The following is a 12,709-nucleotide window of genomic DNA, read 5'->3' on the forward strand; positions in this document are numbered from 1 at the left end:
ACTTCGGCAGAATTGTGACATAGACAAAGTTGGCCTAGTGCTCACCCACTTAGAACAAACAGTGCTTTCAGTCTGCTGCTCTTCTGCACTCTTCTGCATGATGCCCTTTGTTGTCTCTGCAATGAAAGAAAAAATATCTTCATTCTGTTTTTATTGGCACACTATAGGAACCATGAGAAAAATGATCTAGTCTAGTTTCCATTATTAAGTAAGGAATTTTAAATAACTTATTTTGAGATGGGAGTCTCACTGTGTAACCCTTTTTGGCGTGAAGTTTGCTTTGTACACCAGGTTGGCCTTGACCTCACAGAGGTCTGCCAGTTTCTTCCTGAGTGCTGGGTTTAAAGATACATGTCCCCCTACCTGGTCTAAATTATGAGTTTTAACACAATTTTAATTCAAATAACTTTTATATTTCCAATGAGTAACAGAATTGGAATTGATTTGAGGGATTGGTATTTTGAAACAGATGGTAAATTGGAGTTGGCATTGCCTTGGGGTATTTTAGCTGTTTGCTTCTGCTACCTTTTACAACCTTGTTTCATATTATACTTTATGTAAAATTTCCAGGCACTAACTCCTATCCCTGTCAAACTGGAGCCCCTTAGCATCTGATATCAGCTGCTGTTAGTGAGCTAGATATACTTTCCAATGGCCTTCTTAAGGGTACTTTGTAATTTGGGAATCTGTTTGTAGTCTCTGGAATAATGAGAAAAGTTTTGAGCATGTTAAGCCTATTGCCTTATTCTTTTATGAATCTCAGGATGGAAGCCAGGATTTCAGGCATGCTAGATTGAACTTCCCAGCCCTCTTTTATATTTAAATGCTGGATTGAGAATATACTCTCAAGATTAATTGTCCCATTTCCATGCACATCTAAGAAGACTGTCATTTTTTAACTAGTTCTATCCATCTACTCTTTCCAAGCTGTCAGATGATTAGTTTTTTTGAGATTGTAATTTGAGGTGCATGACTCTAATTATGGTAAAATTGAGTTTACTATATGGTTGAAGGACGTATATGTAGTATTTCTTGCCTCCTTTTTCATACTATATAGCAACTGAAATGCTTAGAGAAAATTAATTTTGTATTTAAACAAAGTTGGTAAGTAAATAGAATTCCTGAAATGACTAGAAGATAGATGAAAAGAAATGTCACTTACTATTTATTGTTACATGCTAAAATTGTTAATAACTATCTTCTAGGTATTTTTCATTCTCACCAGTGGATTGCTAGTTTCTGTTTAATTACGAGTGGGAAACCTGTCAGAATTCTTTTATTATGTTTCCTTCCATAATTAATGTATTCTTACCATATTAAAATAGCAAATTTTAGTGGGGCTGGAGAGAACACTGAGTGGTTAAGATAATCTGCTTTTGCAGAAGACAGGAGTTGTGTTCCCAGTATCCACATCAGCTTACTCAGAGTGTGATGTAATTCTAGTTTCCGGGGTGGTGGTGGTGGTGGTGGTGGGGTGGCGGGGTCCAATACTTCTGGCCCCAAAGGCACCAGCACTCAACATGTACACACACACATAATTAAACTATTTGAAAGAAAGACAGCTCTATTTGGAATGAAGGTAGGTATTCTAGCTGTAGTATGGGTAATTGCCTCAGTTAAATAATAGCACAGTGCTGGGGTGGCCGGTGTCATTCTGATAGTTGTTACTTAACTTGAGTTTATTTTATTTTCTTTGTTCAGTTCAGTGTTTGATAACAGGTGACTCTGCAATAGTTAACAATGAGTTCTATAGAGGATGTATGTAGTATTTTCTGAAGATATTTAATTGACTGGAACTATAGCTCAGAGTACTTGCCAGTACATGCAAAGCTGTGGGTTTTATTCCTTAGTACCACTACCAAAAATTAATGATTGTAAAAAATTTGTACTTATGCCCTTTATGTACTGCTAATACAAATAATCAGCTCATAGATTGTCACAGTAGTTCAGGTTGCTCAGATTTTGAATACAGAAGTCTGGTATAGAATACTTTCAGGTAGCAAAGAATGGAACAAACACTTACTGAACAGTTTGTTATTCTTAGGAATTTAGTGCCTTTAAACCGTTGATAATTAATAATTAGAAGCACTCAGGACATCTGGCAAATCATGTGCAGTGAGCAAGACTTGGGATACTACCTTCACATTTTATTAGAAAACAACAGAAATTAATGAATATTAGCTGCACAACAAAATTTCAGATGTTCAATGAAAGTGTTTATTTTCCAATTCCAAAAAAATAAAAGAAACATGAATTTCTGATGAAGAATTCAGTTTTGGATATGTTAAGTTTGAGATGTATACTAAATAGTTGAATAGATATTCTGTAGGCAGGATTCATTAATCTGAACTTGGGTAGAATTTGGAAATCATCAGCATATAGGTAGTATTTAAACCCCACAGACTGGTGCTGGTCAACTGGCCCAGCAGGTACAAGTATTTGCTGCCAAAGCTGATGACCTGAATTTGATTCCTGTAGTACATATAGTAGAAAGAGAGAACTGACTCCTGAAAGCTCTCCTCTGACCTACAGGTGTATTGTTGAATGCTGTGTGCATGTATGCATGCATGCAAATAAATAAATAAATAAAAATAAAAATAAAACCCACAGAGTTATTGAAATTCCTAAGAGAGTGAGCTGGTAGTTTGAGAAGTGTTGACCAAAGAACTCTTGGTGCCTAAAATCAGAAATAAAAGCCAACACAGATTAAGGGAGGATAGCTAGTGAGAAATACAGGAAGCCAAAGGCAGTTTTTGAAGTCTAATAAGAACAATGTGTTTAGTTGTGGCTTATAGGATCACAAGGCTCTAGACTATGCTGTTGGACAGGTTGTATTTTTCCCATAAGTTATTTATATTCCAAATGTCAAAGTAGCAAGAAAGAAGTGTTTTATAATTTTATTGCACACATTATATTATTTATGTTATAAATTACATTGTATTTATGCAATGCACGTTTGTTTATTTTTGTCATACTGGCTATGCAGCCCGGGCTGGCCTGAAAGTTGATAATCTTCTGCTTGTACTTTTCCAGTACTGGGATTTCAGGCATGTGTCTACATGATCAATATTTATCTGTTTATTTGTTTTTATAAGTTAAAATTTATTACTTTATGTATCTTTATTTATTACTTTATGTGTATGGAAGTTTTGCCTGCATATATGTTTGTCTGTTCACAACTGTGTGGGTGGTGCCTGTGGAGACCAGAAGAGAATGTTGAATTTCCTGGAACTGGCATTATAGATGGTTGACCATGTGAGTGTTGGGAGTGGACCCTGGGTCCTTTGGAAGAGCAGCCCTGCTCTTGATTGCTGAGTCATCTCTCCAGCCCATTGTTTAAAATTTATGGGGGGGGGGGTGTGGAATGGGAGGATGACACAGTAAAGATCATGATTTTCAATGAAACACTTTAGATGTTTGCTGATACTTACACAACTGCCATGGTAAGATTATAGTATAGATTATTTTGGGGAAATCGAGTATAGTTTATAATCTGGCTAACTAGATAGGAATATATCTGAAATGTGTCAAACATGAACCCTAGCCTAAAATCTCAAGTAGAAAGAAGGTACTTCATTTGCTTTGTTTAAATCAACTTGATTTGAACGTTGAAATCTTGGCTGGAAATTCAACCTCAGTTATTCTCGAGGGCTTCCAGTACTTAGGTTTTTTGTTTGTTTGTTTGTTTGTTTTTAAGATTTTTGGCATTATTCATTTTAGGTTCTCTAGATAAAGTGTTGTCTTTCCTTGTATGCCATGGGGTTCCTTCTGGTTTCTCTAGCTCTGCTGTCTGGCTTGGCACTATTTATATATTTATTTATTTTAAAATAGTGCTGGGTACTAGAAATTAAATACAGGGCCTTGGAACATGACAGGCATGTGTAACATTGCTCAGCTATGTCATCAGCCACTGGTTTTTTGAGACACAGTTTGACTGTAGCTCAGGTTGGCCTTGTGCTTGTTGTCATTCTGTCTTTTGATTTCAACTGCTATGATTACAGACATGCACTATCTTGCTTTAAAAAAACAAAACAAGACAACAAATTTAATACTGTCTTGTAAGCACATTTCATCAAGGTCTTGATGCTTCTGCAGCTATATCCATGGAATTGATCTCACTCTATAATTTCTTCTGAGATTGCTCAGAAGCTTCACTGTTGCTTTTTTCCCAGGTCACTGAATATGATGTGATCTGTATTTTGTTGGTCTTATAAAATATAGTGTCTGGTCTGTAGGTCTTGTCTCTAAAATCCCTGAGATGGGGTTTCAGAAACCTATGTTGACCTGTTTGAAAATTGGTGGGAGTGAATGAAGGAAGAGAAACTTTTGAATTGATGTTCTAGAAATTAATCCTAAGAAGAGATGCAGTAAGTGCATGTCAGTAAAAGTTTGGTTGCTTGAAAGGTCCTTGGAGCGATCAGAGAGCATCCTATGAAAATGATGAGAGGTAACTGAGTTTTAAGGATGAGCACATCTAAGGCAATGGCTTCATATTTGCATTTTTGGGAGTGATGACATATCTAGAAGTTGAGGGTATGTGTAGTGTGTTTAGAAGTGGATGAGTAGGCTTGTGTGTTACAGGAGAGAGCTGAGAGCTTATATTGTTAGAGAAAGCTTCAGACAGGAGGATTGCTGTGGTAACCAACAGCTGGATATATTTAGAAAACAAAGATACTTGGGGAGGCTAGGATAGTAGTAGTTCTGACCTGAACTGAGGAAGGATTGATGCCAGCGGGGCAGAAGCAAATAACTGATCAGATAGAAAACCACTGGAAGAAAATTTGGACAGAAGGCAGAATTCAAGGTGATTCTGAGATTCTCAGCTAGGTATAGTGATATGAACGGTGTCATTTGTGGAAACTGAAGAAGTCAGGATAGGAGTTTCTTCTGAGAGGAAGATAAAAGGTCTAATGGGAGATTTGGTAAGTTATCTGAGGCCTAGAATGGGATTAGATTTCTAGTTAGGGAGTTTTCCATGGCAACAGGATACTGCTGTAGCACTACTGTTTTTCCTCATGATTATTGTAAGGAAGACAGTGATATAGGGAGATGAGAAAAGAGAAATTGAGTGGGGATTTTGGCTTGAGTCAAGCAGTGCTTTCAGTTTTTTTTATTATATAATTCAGAATCACTTTGTGATATTTTAAGATAATCTGAAATTTGTGTGTGGAATACCCTCTTTTTAATTTTGTGTAGTCCTTTAAGATGCCTGTGAGCATTTGTAAATCTCCACAGCTTTATATTAATAATTATGTACAGATAGTTAATTTTATGTTAAGAAAGTTAAAAGAGCTGGGCAGTGGTGGCACACACCTTTATTACCAGCCCTAGGAGGCAGAGAGGCAGAGAGGCAGAGAGGCAGAGAGGCAGAGGCAGCCAGAGCTCTCTGAAGCCAGCTTGGTCTATAGAGGGAGTTCCAGGACAGTCAGGGCTACGCACAGAAACCCCATCTTGAAAAACCAGAACAAACAAAAAAGTCAAACAAACAAACAAACACTTTAATATTGCCCTCTTTAATTCTTCTTTTGAATAGTTTCTTATTTGAAAGTACTGGCAACTGAGGTTGTCTGTTTCTTAGAGTTGGTACTTGATGAAGATTATTCACATGTGAGCTTTTCTTTGTTTGCTTATTTTGTTTTGCTTTCTTTATAGTGATGCAGGTGACCTGGAGCTTTTGGGCATGCTAGGCTAGCACTTCACCACTGAGCTACACTGCCATCTCATTGTATAAGGCCTTTAGTAGAGGGTCGGGATTGGTAGTATAATACCTGTTGTTTTGAGGCATGAATTAAATGTGGCCTTGTTTCTTAAATTTGGTTTTGTTTCTTAAATGTTTATTAACACTTCATAAATAAAGCTTACATAATTAAGTAGGAGAACATATTTGAAAAATTATTATTTTATGTGCAAGTGTTTTGCTTGAATGAGTATATATATATATATATATATGTGTATGTATGTATGTGTGTGTGTGTATGTATATATATATACATACATACACACACACACAATCAGCTGGGAACTGAAATTAAGTCTTCTGCAAGAGCACCAAGTGCTTTGAAACCGTGAACAATCTCCCCAGGCCAAATGAAGACTAAAGAAAAAGTGGACATAATTGTGTCTCTTAAGATAAATGTTACTTGCTGGGCAGTGGTGGCACATGCCTTTAATCCCAGCACTTGGGAGGCAGAGGCAGGCGGATTTCTGAGTTCAAGGGCAGCCTGGTCTACTGACTGAGTTCCAGGATAGCCAGGGCTACACAGAGAAACCCTGTCCCAAAAAACCAAAAAAAAAAAAAAAAAAAGATAAATGTTACTTGGTTCAAGTGCAAAACATACAGTTTTATGGATAAATAAATCCGAGAGATAAAAAAATATTTTAAAAACCTGTGTTATGCAGATTTTATTGTATCGATTAATTGAAATATGAATCCTTGGATAGAATTTGAAATCCTTAATTGCATAGAGTATTAGAATTATTAAGTTAAACAACTTATCTATAACATGTTAACTTAACATGATATGTATTCACAGTTCCTTTTCAAAATGAAGCATTATGTCTTAAGAGCTGGGGTCTGGATAGATGCTCAGTGGTTTAGGGCATGTATTTTGTGGTAGAGCACTTGATTTGGTTTCCAGCTTACAGCCATCTGTAATTCCTCTTCTGGCCTCTGTAGGCACCTGCACTTATGTGCATATACACCCACACAGACACACAAACATGCACAGTAAAAAAGAAAACAACTGTTAAAAAATACTCTCAGAACTAGTTGCCTTGAAAATAATTTTATATACCTCAAGAGATGATGTGAAAAATCAGGAAGAAAAATGGCAGTGTTAATTCTTAGGAATGTAAAATTCTACATTGTCCTTACTTTGATTGGCACAGGTAAAAATGGCTCTCTGAGATGAGTGTCTCTAATGGAACATAGCTTCCAGTTACTAAAACTCAGTATCCTGTCAAGTTTCAACTCCCCAGAGTATGTATTTCTATTGAAAATAGTCTAGTGTACTTCTCTTGTCTTCCTTGAATTTCAGTTTGGAATTGCAGTTCTACCTATACTTTGAGAATGGGCAGGAAAATTCTTCATTATGATAGTCGTGATGATAATTACATAGTGCTGAAATTTAACCCAGGGCCTTGCATATGGGTAACATGCTTTCCATTGACCTCTGCCTCCAAGGCAGTCTTGATATTATTGTTATTTTGAATTTTATTACATTAAAATTTTCATTTTGTGTCCTTGTATGAGTTGTATACCTTGGCAAGCATGGGAAGGCCAGAGGACAACTTGTAGGAGTCACTTCTCTCCATCTAGAGTGTGGATCCTAGGAATTAACTCGGGTCGTCAGACTTGGCAGCAGGTACCTTTAACTACTGAGCCATCTTGCTCCAATAGGGTTTTGTCAGTGGCAGTTCTTTGTTTTTGTCAGCCTTGAAAATTTAAGTATGACAGTGTACAGGTTCCACAAAGTTTAAAGTCAGATTACATTACTGTTAGTTGAGCATCAGTTCAAGCATATACAAACATGTATCAAAGCAAGCATGAATTTCATTTTTAATGAAATAATGGAATTGCTTTAGTATATGTTTATGACATTTGTTTTTGTTAATAGTATCTTTGTGCATGCTCATGATAATTTCTTTTTTTTTTAATTAGGTATTTTCCTCAATTACATTTCCAATGCTATCCAAAAAGTCCCCAATACACTCCCCACCCCGTCCCCCACCCACCCACCCCCACCCCTTGGCCCTGGCATTCCCCTGTACTGGGGCATATAAAGTTGGCAAGTCCAATGGGCCTCTCTTTCCAGTGATGGCCGACTAGGCCATCTTTTGATACAAATGCAGCTAGAGTCAAGAGCTCTGGGGTACTGGTTAGTTCTCATGATAATTTCAAATACCATGAATAAGAAATTTATTTACATTTTATTTCTGAAAAACTAAAGGGCCTGTCAAATGAATATGAATATTGCCATTAAATTTCTGTTGTCCACTTTATGTATGCTTGTATGATTATAGTTCCCTGCCATTAAACATACTTTCAGATCACCATTAGATGTGTACAGTCAGTGTACAAAGTAAAATTTAAAAATTTAAGTAAGGGGTTGGAAGAATGCCTCAGTGGTAAAGCATTTATTTTGTAAACACAGAACTTGAGTTTGATTCCTATACTCAGGTTTAAAGGCAGTATGTTGTGTTCTTGGAACTCCAGTGCTAGGGAGGCTGGGCATGAGGATCCCTGGGGCTCGCCGACTAAGCTGTTTAGCCTAATTGGTGAGCTTCAGCCGAGTAAGAGAGCCTGTCAAAGGAGGTGGATGGTGTTCCTGAGGATCATACCTGAGGTTGTCATCTGGCTGCCATGCGTACATTTGCACCCGAGCACACATGCATTTCCCCCCCCCCCCACTTTAAATGTCTAAACAAGATTACTTAAATTACCTGGTTTTGAAGGAAGTGGGAAAAACCCTAACAAATGCAGTTACAACAGAAAAAGATTTTAAATTAAATTATAAGTAATTATTATTTTTTTTTTTTTACTTATTTGGATCATCTCACTGTTTCCTTTACAGTAGTAGTACAGATCGGAATTGACTCAGCACTGCTCAGACTCATATTATTGCTGGTTGTATTGGTACATGCCTACAACCACAGGCATCTAGGAAGCTGAAACAGAAGAAGTACAAGTTTGAGGCTAGTCTGGGCTACATGTAGAGACCCTAGCTCCAAAAAATAAGGAAACATGCATACACATGTACATGTGCTTGTGCACACACATAACACATTATGCAGGAAATTTTCTCATGTTTAATTTGGCTGATCAGCCCAGTAAATTAGCTGTTTTTATTGCGTTGTTAAAGTAAAAATCTAAATAGTATGTTATTAAAATAAGTATAATTAAAATAGAATGGATTAAAATTAAGGCTTTCTAAAAATACTTTTGAATATAGAAGGCTATAAGTGAAATTCAGTTTTGGTCTCCTTTACAGGAATAGCTATTCAGTCAGACAGAACCACTTACACGTTTTGCAGTATCTTCCGAGGAAGTCAGAATCTGAGCCAGCATGAAGATTGAATCTTGTCTTTGGTCTGATTTACCTTTATTGTAACCATGTGCAAGGTGGAGGTTATAGCATGGAAACTAAAATCTTAGTAAGTGTGATTTTTTTTTTTTTTTTTTTTTTAATTTTAGCTATCCAACAGTATCCTTTCTATGGTGAAGTTGTCCTCTTAGCAAACGTCACTGTGTATGTGGGCTGTAGATTTAATAGACAGGAACAGAATAAATACACTTATAAAGTGATTTGGCTTTCCAGGTTTAGGAAGGAGAAATACCTATCACTCTGCCTAGGAACCTTTTCTCTTTTCCTTGTTAAAATAGGTCATAGGGAAGTACTATGTTTAGAACAGATTGAAAAATTGAGAGGTTGTTTAGTGTTCTAATTTAAGTCATTAAAATATCATTAAGTTTGCCATATAAACTGCTTCACTTATGAATTAGTTGTCATTAAATAGTAAAGTCTTCATTATTGTGTATTGTTAGTAAATCCACGGTAGAGTCCTGAGAATGTTGACTGACTTACTTGTCTCTCATTACGTAGCCCAAGCTAGCTTCAATCTCAAGATCCTCCTGCTTCAGCCTCCTGGGTGCTAGGACTCCAGGCATGTCCAGCCCTCCCGCTTCTAGGACCTCTTAGATAGATAGCAAGTATATTTTTAATATAAACAAACATTTTAGTGTATGCTAATTTTTCAGATATCAAATATGAACATTTAGAAATAGATTGGCATGCTTATGCTAATAGTTTTCTTAGAGATGGTCTGTCCATTTGAATTTCTTGAGAGTATAAGTAATGTAGAATTTTTAATGTTCCAAATATAATTATATTTTGAGAATACAGAATATCAGAATCATTTCTAGTTTATAAAGTTATTTTGTTAATTGTGATTAGTGCTCATCAGCATATTTTCTGTCTGTGCTAATTCAAAGCAGTGAATAACTAGCCACTTTCAAGCTATTTTCCTCCCTTAGCAAGGATAATTAGGAAAGACTTTGAGCTTCTGAAATCATGGATTAGACATACTACAAATAGCACAGTCTACATTGTTTGCAATTTGTGAGTGGTTATTTAAGGTTCTATTTGGTTTGTGTTTTTTCTCTTGCCTGCAAGTCTTTTTAACTTTTCCTAAACTAATGGTGACAGCTGAGCTGAAATTAAGTAATTTCTATTAGTGACTCGCCTATTTTTATCTTCTTTCCCTGTAGAAAGACTCTGTATTCATCTCCTTTTATCACTTCAGCAGTCCAAAGTAAACTTTCATTAAACCCTGAAGTCTACGAGCTTTTTTTTTGAAATTTATCTTTACTATTTTTGGAAATCCCCCCAAAAAAGTAGAATAATCCAATAAGAAATATACATGTGTCTTTTAAGAAATATATATTTTCTAAGTTGAAGGGTATTTTTTATTTTGGGGGCATATTTTCAGAGATGTAATTATGTAGCTATTATTTTAATAACAATGTCCTAATTATTTATAGCTTCCTGCCTGACATAACTCACTTCAAGAAGTACACAATGTCAGAACATGGGATTAAGTGGGCCTGTGAATATTGTACGTATGAAAACTGGCCGTCTGCAATCAAGTGTACTATGTGTCGTGCCCAGAGACCCAGTGGAACAATTATTACAGAAGATCCATTTAAAAGTGGTTCAAGTGATGTTGGTAGAGACTGGGATCCTTCCAGTACTGAAGGGGGAAGTAGTCCTTTGATATGCCCAGACTCTAGTGCAAGACCAAGGGTTAAGTCTTCATACAGCATGGAAAATGCAAATAAATGGTCATGCCACATGTGTACATATTTGAACTGGCCAAGAGCAATCAGATGTACCCAGTGCTTATCCCAGCGTAGGACCAGGAGTCCCACAGAATCTCCTCAATCCTCAGGATCTGGTTCAAGACCAGTTGCTTTTTCTGTTGATCCTTGTGAAGAATACAATGATAGAAATAAATTGAATACAAGGACCCAGCATTGGACTTGTTCTGTTTGCACATATGAAAACTGGGCTAAGGCTAAAAAATGTGTTGTTTGTGACCACCCCAGACCTAATAACATTGAAGCAATAGAGTTGGCAGAGACTGAAGAGGCTTCTTCAATAATAAATGAGCAAGACAGAGCTCGATGGAGGGGAGGCTGCAGTAGTGGTAATAGCCAAAGAAGATCACCTCCAACTACAAAACGGGACTCGGAAGTGAAGATGGATTTTCAGAGGATCGAATTGGCTGGTGCTGTTGGTACCAAGGAGGAACTTGAAGTGGACTTTAAAAAACTAAAGCAGATTAAAAATAGGATGAAAAAGACTGATTGGCTATTCCTCAATGCCTGTGTGGGTAAGTTTCTGGGTTTTTGTTTGTTTGTTTTGGGTTTTTTGTTCATATGTTTGGGGTTTTTTTTGGCTTTATTTTGAATAAGATGGGAAAAGGCATTGAAATGGCTTGAAAATAAGAGGAGGGTCAGTATTACTTTGCATTTGACTTATTTGGTGTGATAGTTCATGTATGCTTGCATAAAGTTCTGTATCTGTGACCTTGTCTGCCTTGTGCCAAAGTGTCCACATTTACTTGTGAACATGCTTTTTAAGTTAAAGAGACTGTTAACACATCTGTGAGAAAGTATATACTTGGAGTTTGAAATTGTTTCTCTTATTTATTGTAACAAGATGTGACAGAGCAACACCAGCTGTTGTTTCTGAATGTTTGTAAACAGTGTGAGCATCTTGTGATGATAGAGGCTTTAGTCAGAAGTTAAAAATATCATAAAAATGTGTGACTCCAAGAAGTTGAACGAAGATAATATTTATTGACCTTGAAAATGCTGATGTTAACTTAATATGAATGTCATGTAGTAAATATTTATACACTGGGTAGAACTGATTTCACATAGCCAGCTAATGCGAATCCATAGTTCAGATTATGATTTATGGGTATTGTGTTTTTAGTTCTTTCATAAACATATAATGTTGGGCCCGGCTGTTTGTGTAGAAATGTTAAAGGACAGAGACATGTAAGAGGAAGTTTTTCTCCATCTACTAGCTTAATGAGTTAATAACTTGTGCTATAAATCATAAAAGCTGTTAATTCTGTTTTGTTTTGTTTGAGATAGGGGCTTTCACCTTGGTTGTCCTGGAACTCATTATATAGACTAGACTGGCCTTGAACGCACAGAAAGAACCCTCCCATCGGAAGGTGCTCATGTGACTTTAAGTCTCCCCTCCCATTAGTAGATTAGTTGTTTGCATTAGTTATTTATTTCCCAGACAGGGTTTCTCTGTGTAGCCCTGGCTGCCTTGAAACTCACTCTGTAGACAAGGCTGGCCTCAGACTGAGAAATCCCCTGCCTTTACCTCCCAAGAGCTGGGATTAAAAGCATGCGCCACCAGTGCTCAGCAGGTGTTTGGGTTTTATTTAAACTATTTCTATGGGCTGCTTACTTTGATGTTCACTTTTGTTTAGAAATACTTGAGTGGTTTATAAGGTTAAACTTGGTGTGGAACCATAGCTACCTTCCACTCCCCATGTGATTTACCCTTTTTGGATGTAGCCCCATGAGTCTGGAAGATATAGATGTAGTGCTCAAGAAACCTGGAGTTTCTTCTTTAGGCTAGAGACATGGCTCAGCACCAGAGCACTTTTTGCTCTTCCAGGGGAC

General features: G+C 36.8%; 1 protein-coding gene across 3 annotated transcripts in view; it reads left to right on the forward strand.

Annotated features, from left to right (window-relative positions):
- The window catches only part of Zranb1 (zinc finger RANBP2-type containing 1), a 54,720-nt gene that overhangs the window by 8,159 nt on the left and 33,852 nt on the right, over window positions 1–12,709 (forward strand). The window contains exons 1-3 of one of the 3 annotated variants that reach the window (XM_029479543.1): window positions 6,370–7,364; window positions 8,991–9,153; window positions 10,541–11,391. In XM_029479543.1, the coding sequence (XP_029335403.1) occupies window positions 9,113–9,153; window positions 10,541–11,391 (892 nt within the window). In that variant the 5' untranslated portion in view covers window positions 6,370–7,364; window positions 8,991–9,112. Of the gene's footprint in view, window positions 1–6,369; window positions 7,365–8,990; window positions 9,154–10,540; window positions 11,392–12,709 lie in introns of those variants that run through there. The other 2 variants (XM_021169126.2, XM_021169127.2) reach the window with 2 other exon arrangements.

This window comes from Mus caroli, chromosome 7, assembly GCF_900094665.2.
Source record: "Mus caroli chromosome 7, CAROLI_EIJ_v1.1, whole genome shotgun sequence".
NCBI lineage: Eukaryota > Metazoa > Chordata > Mammalia > Rodentia > Muridae > Mus > Mus caroli.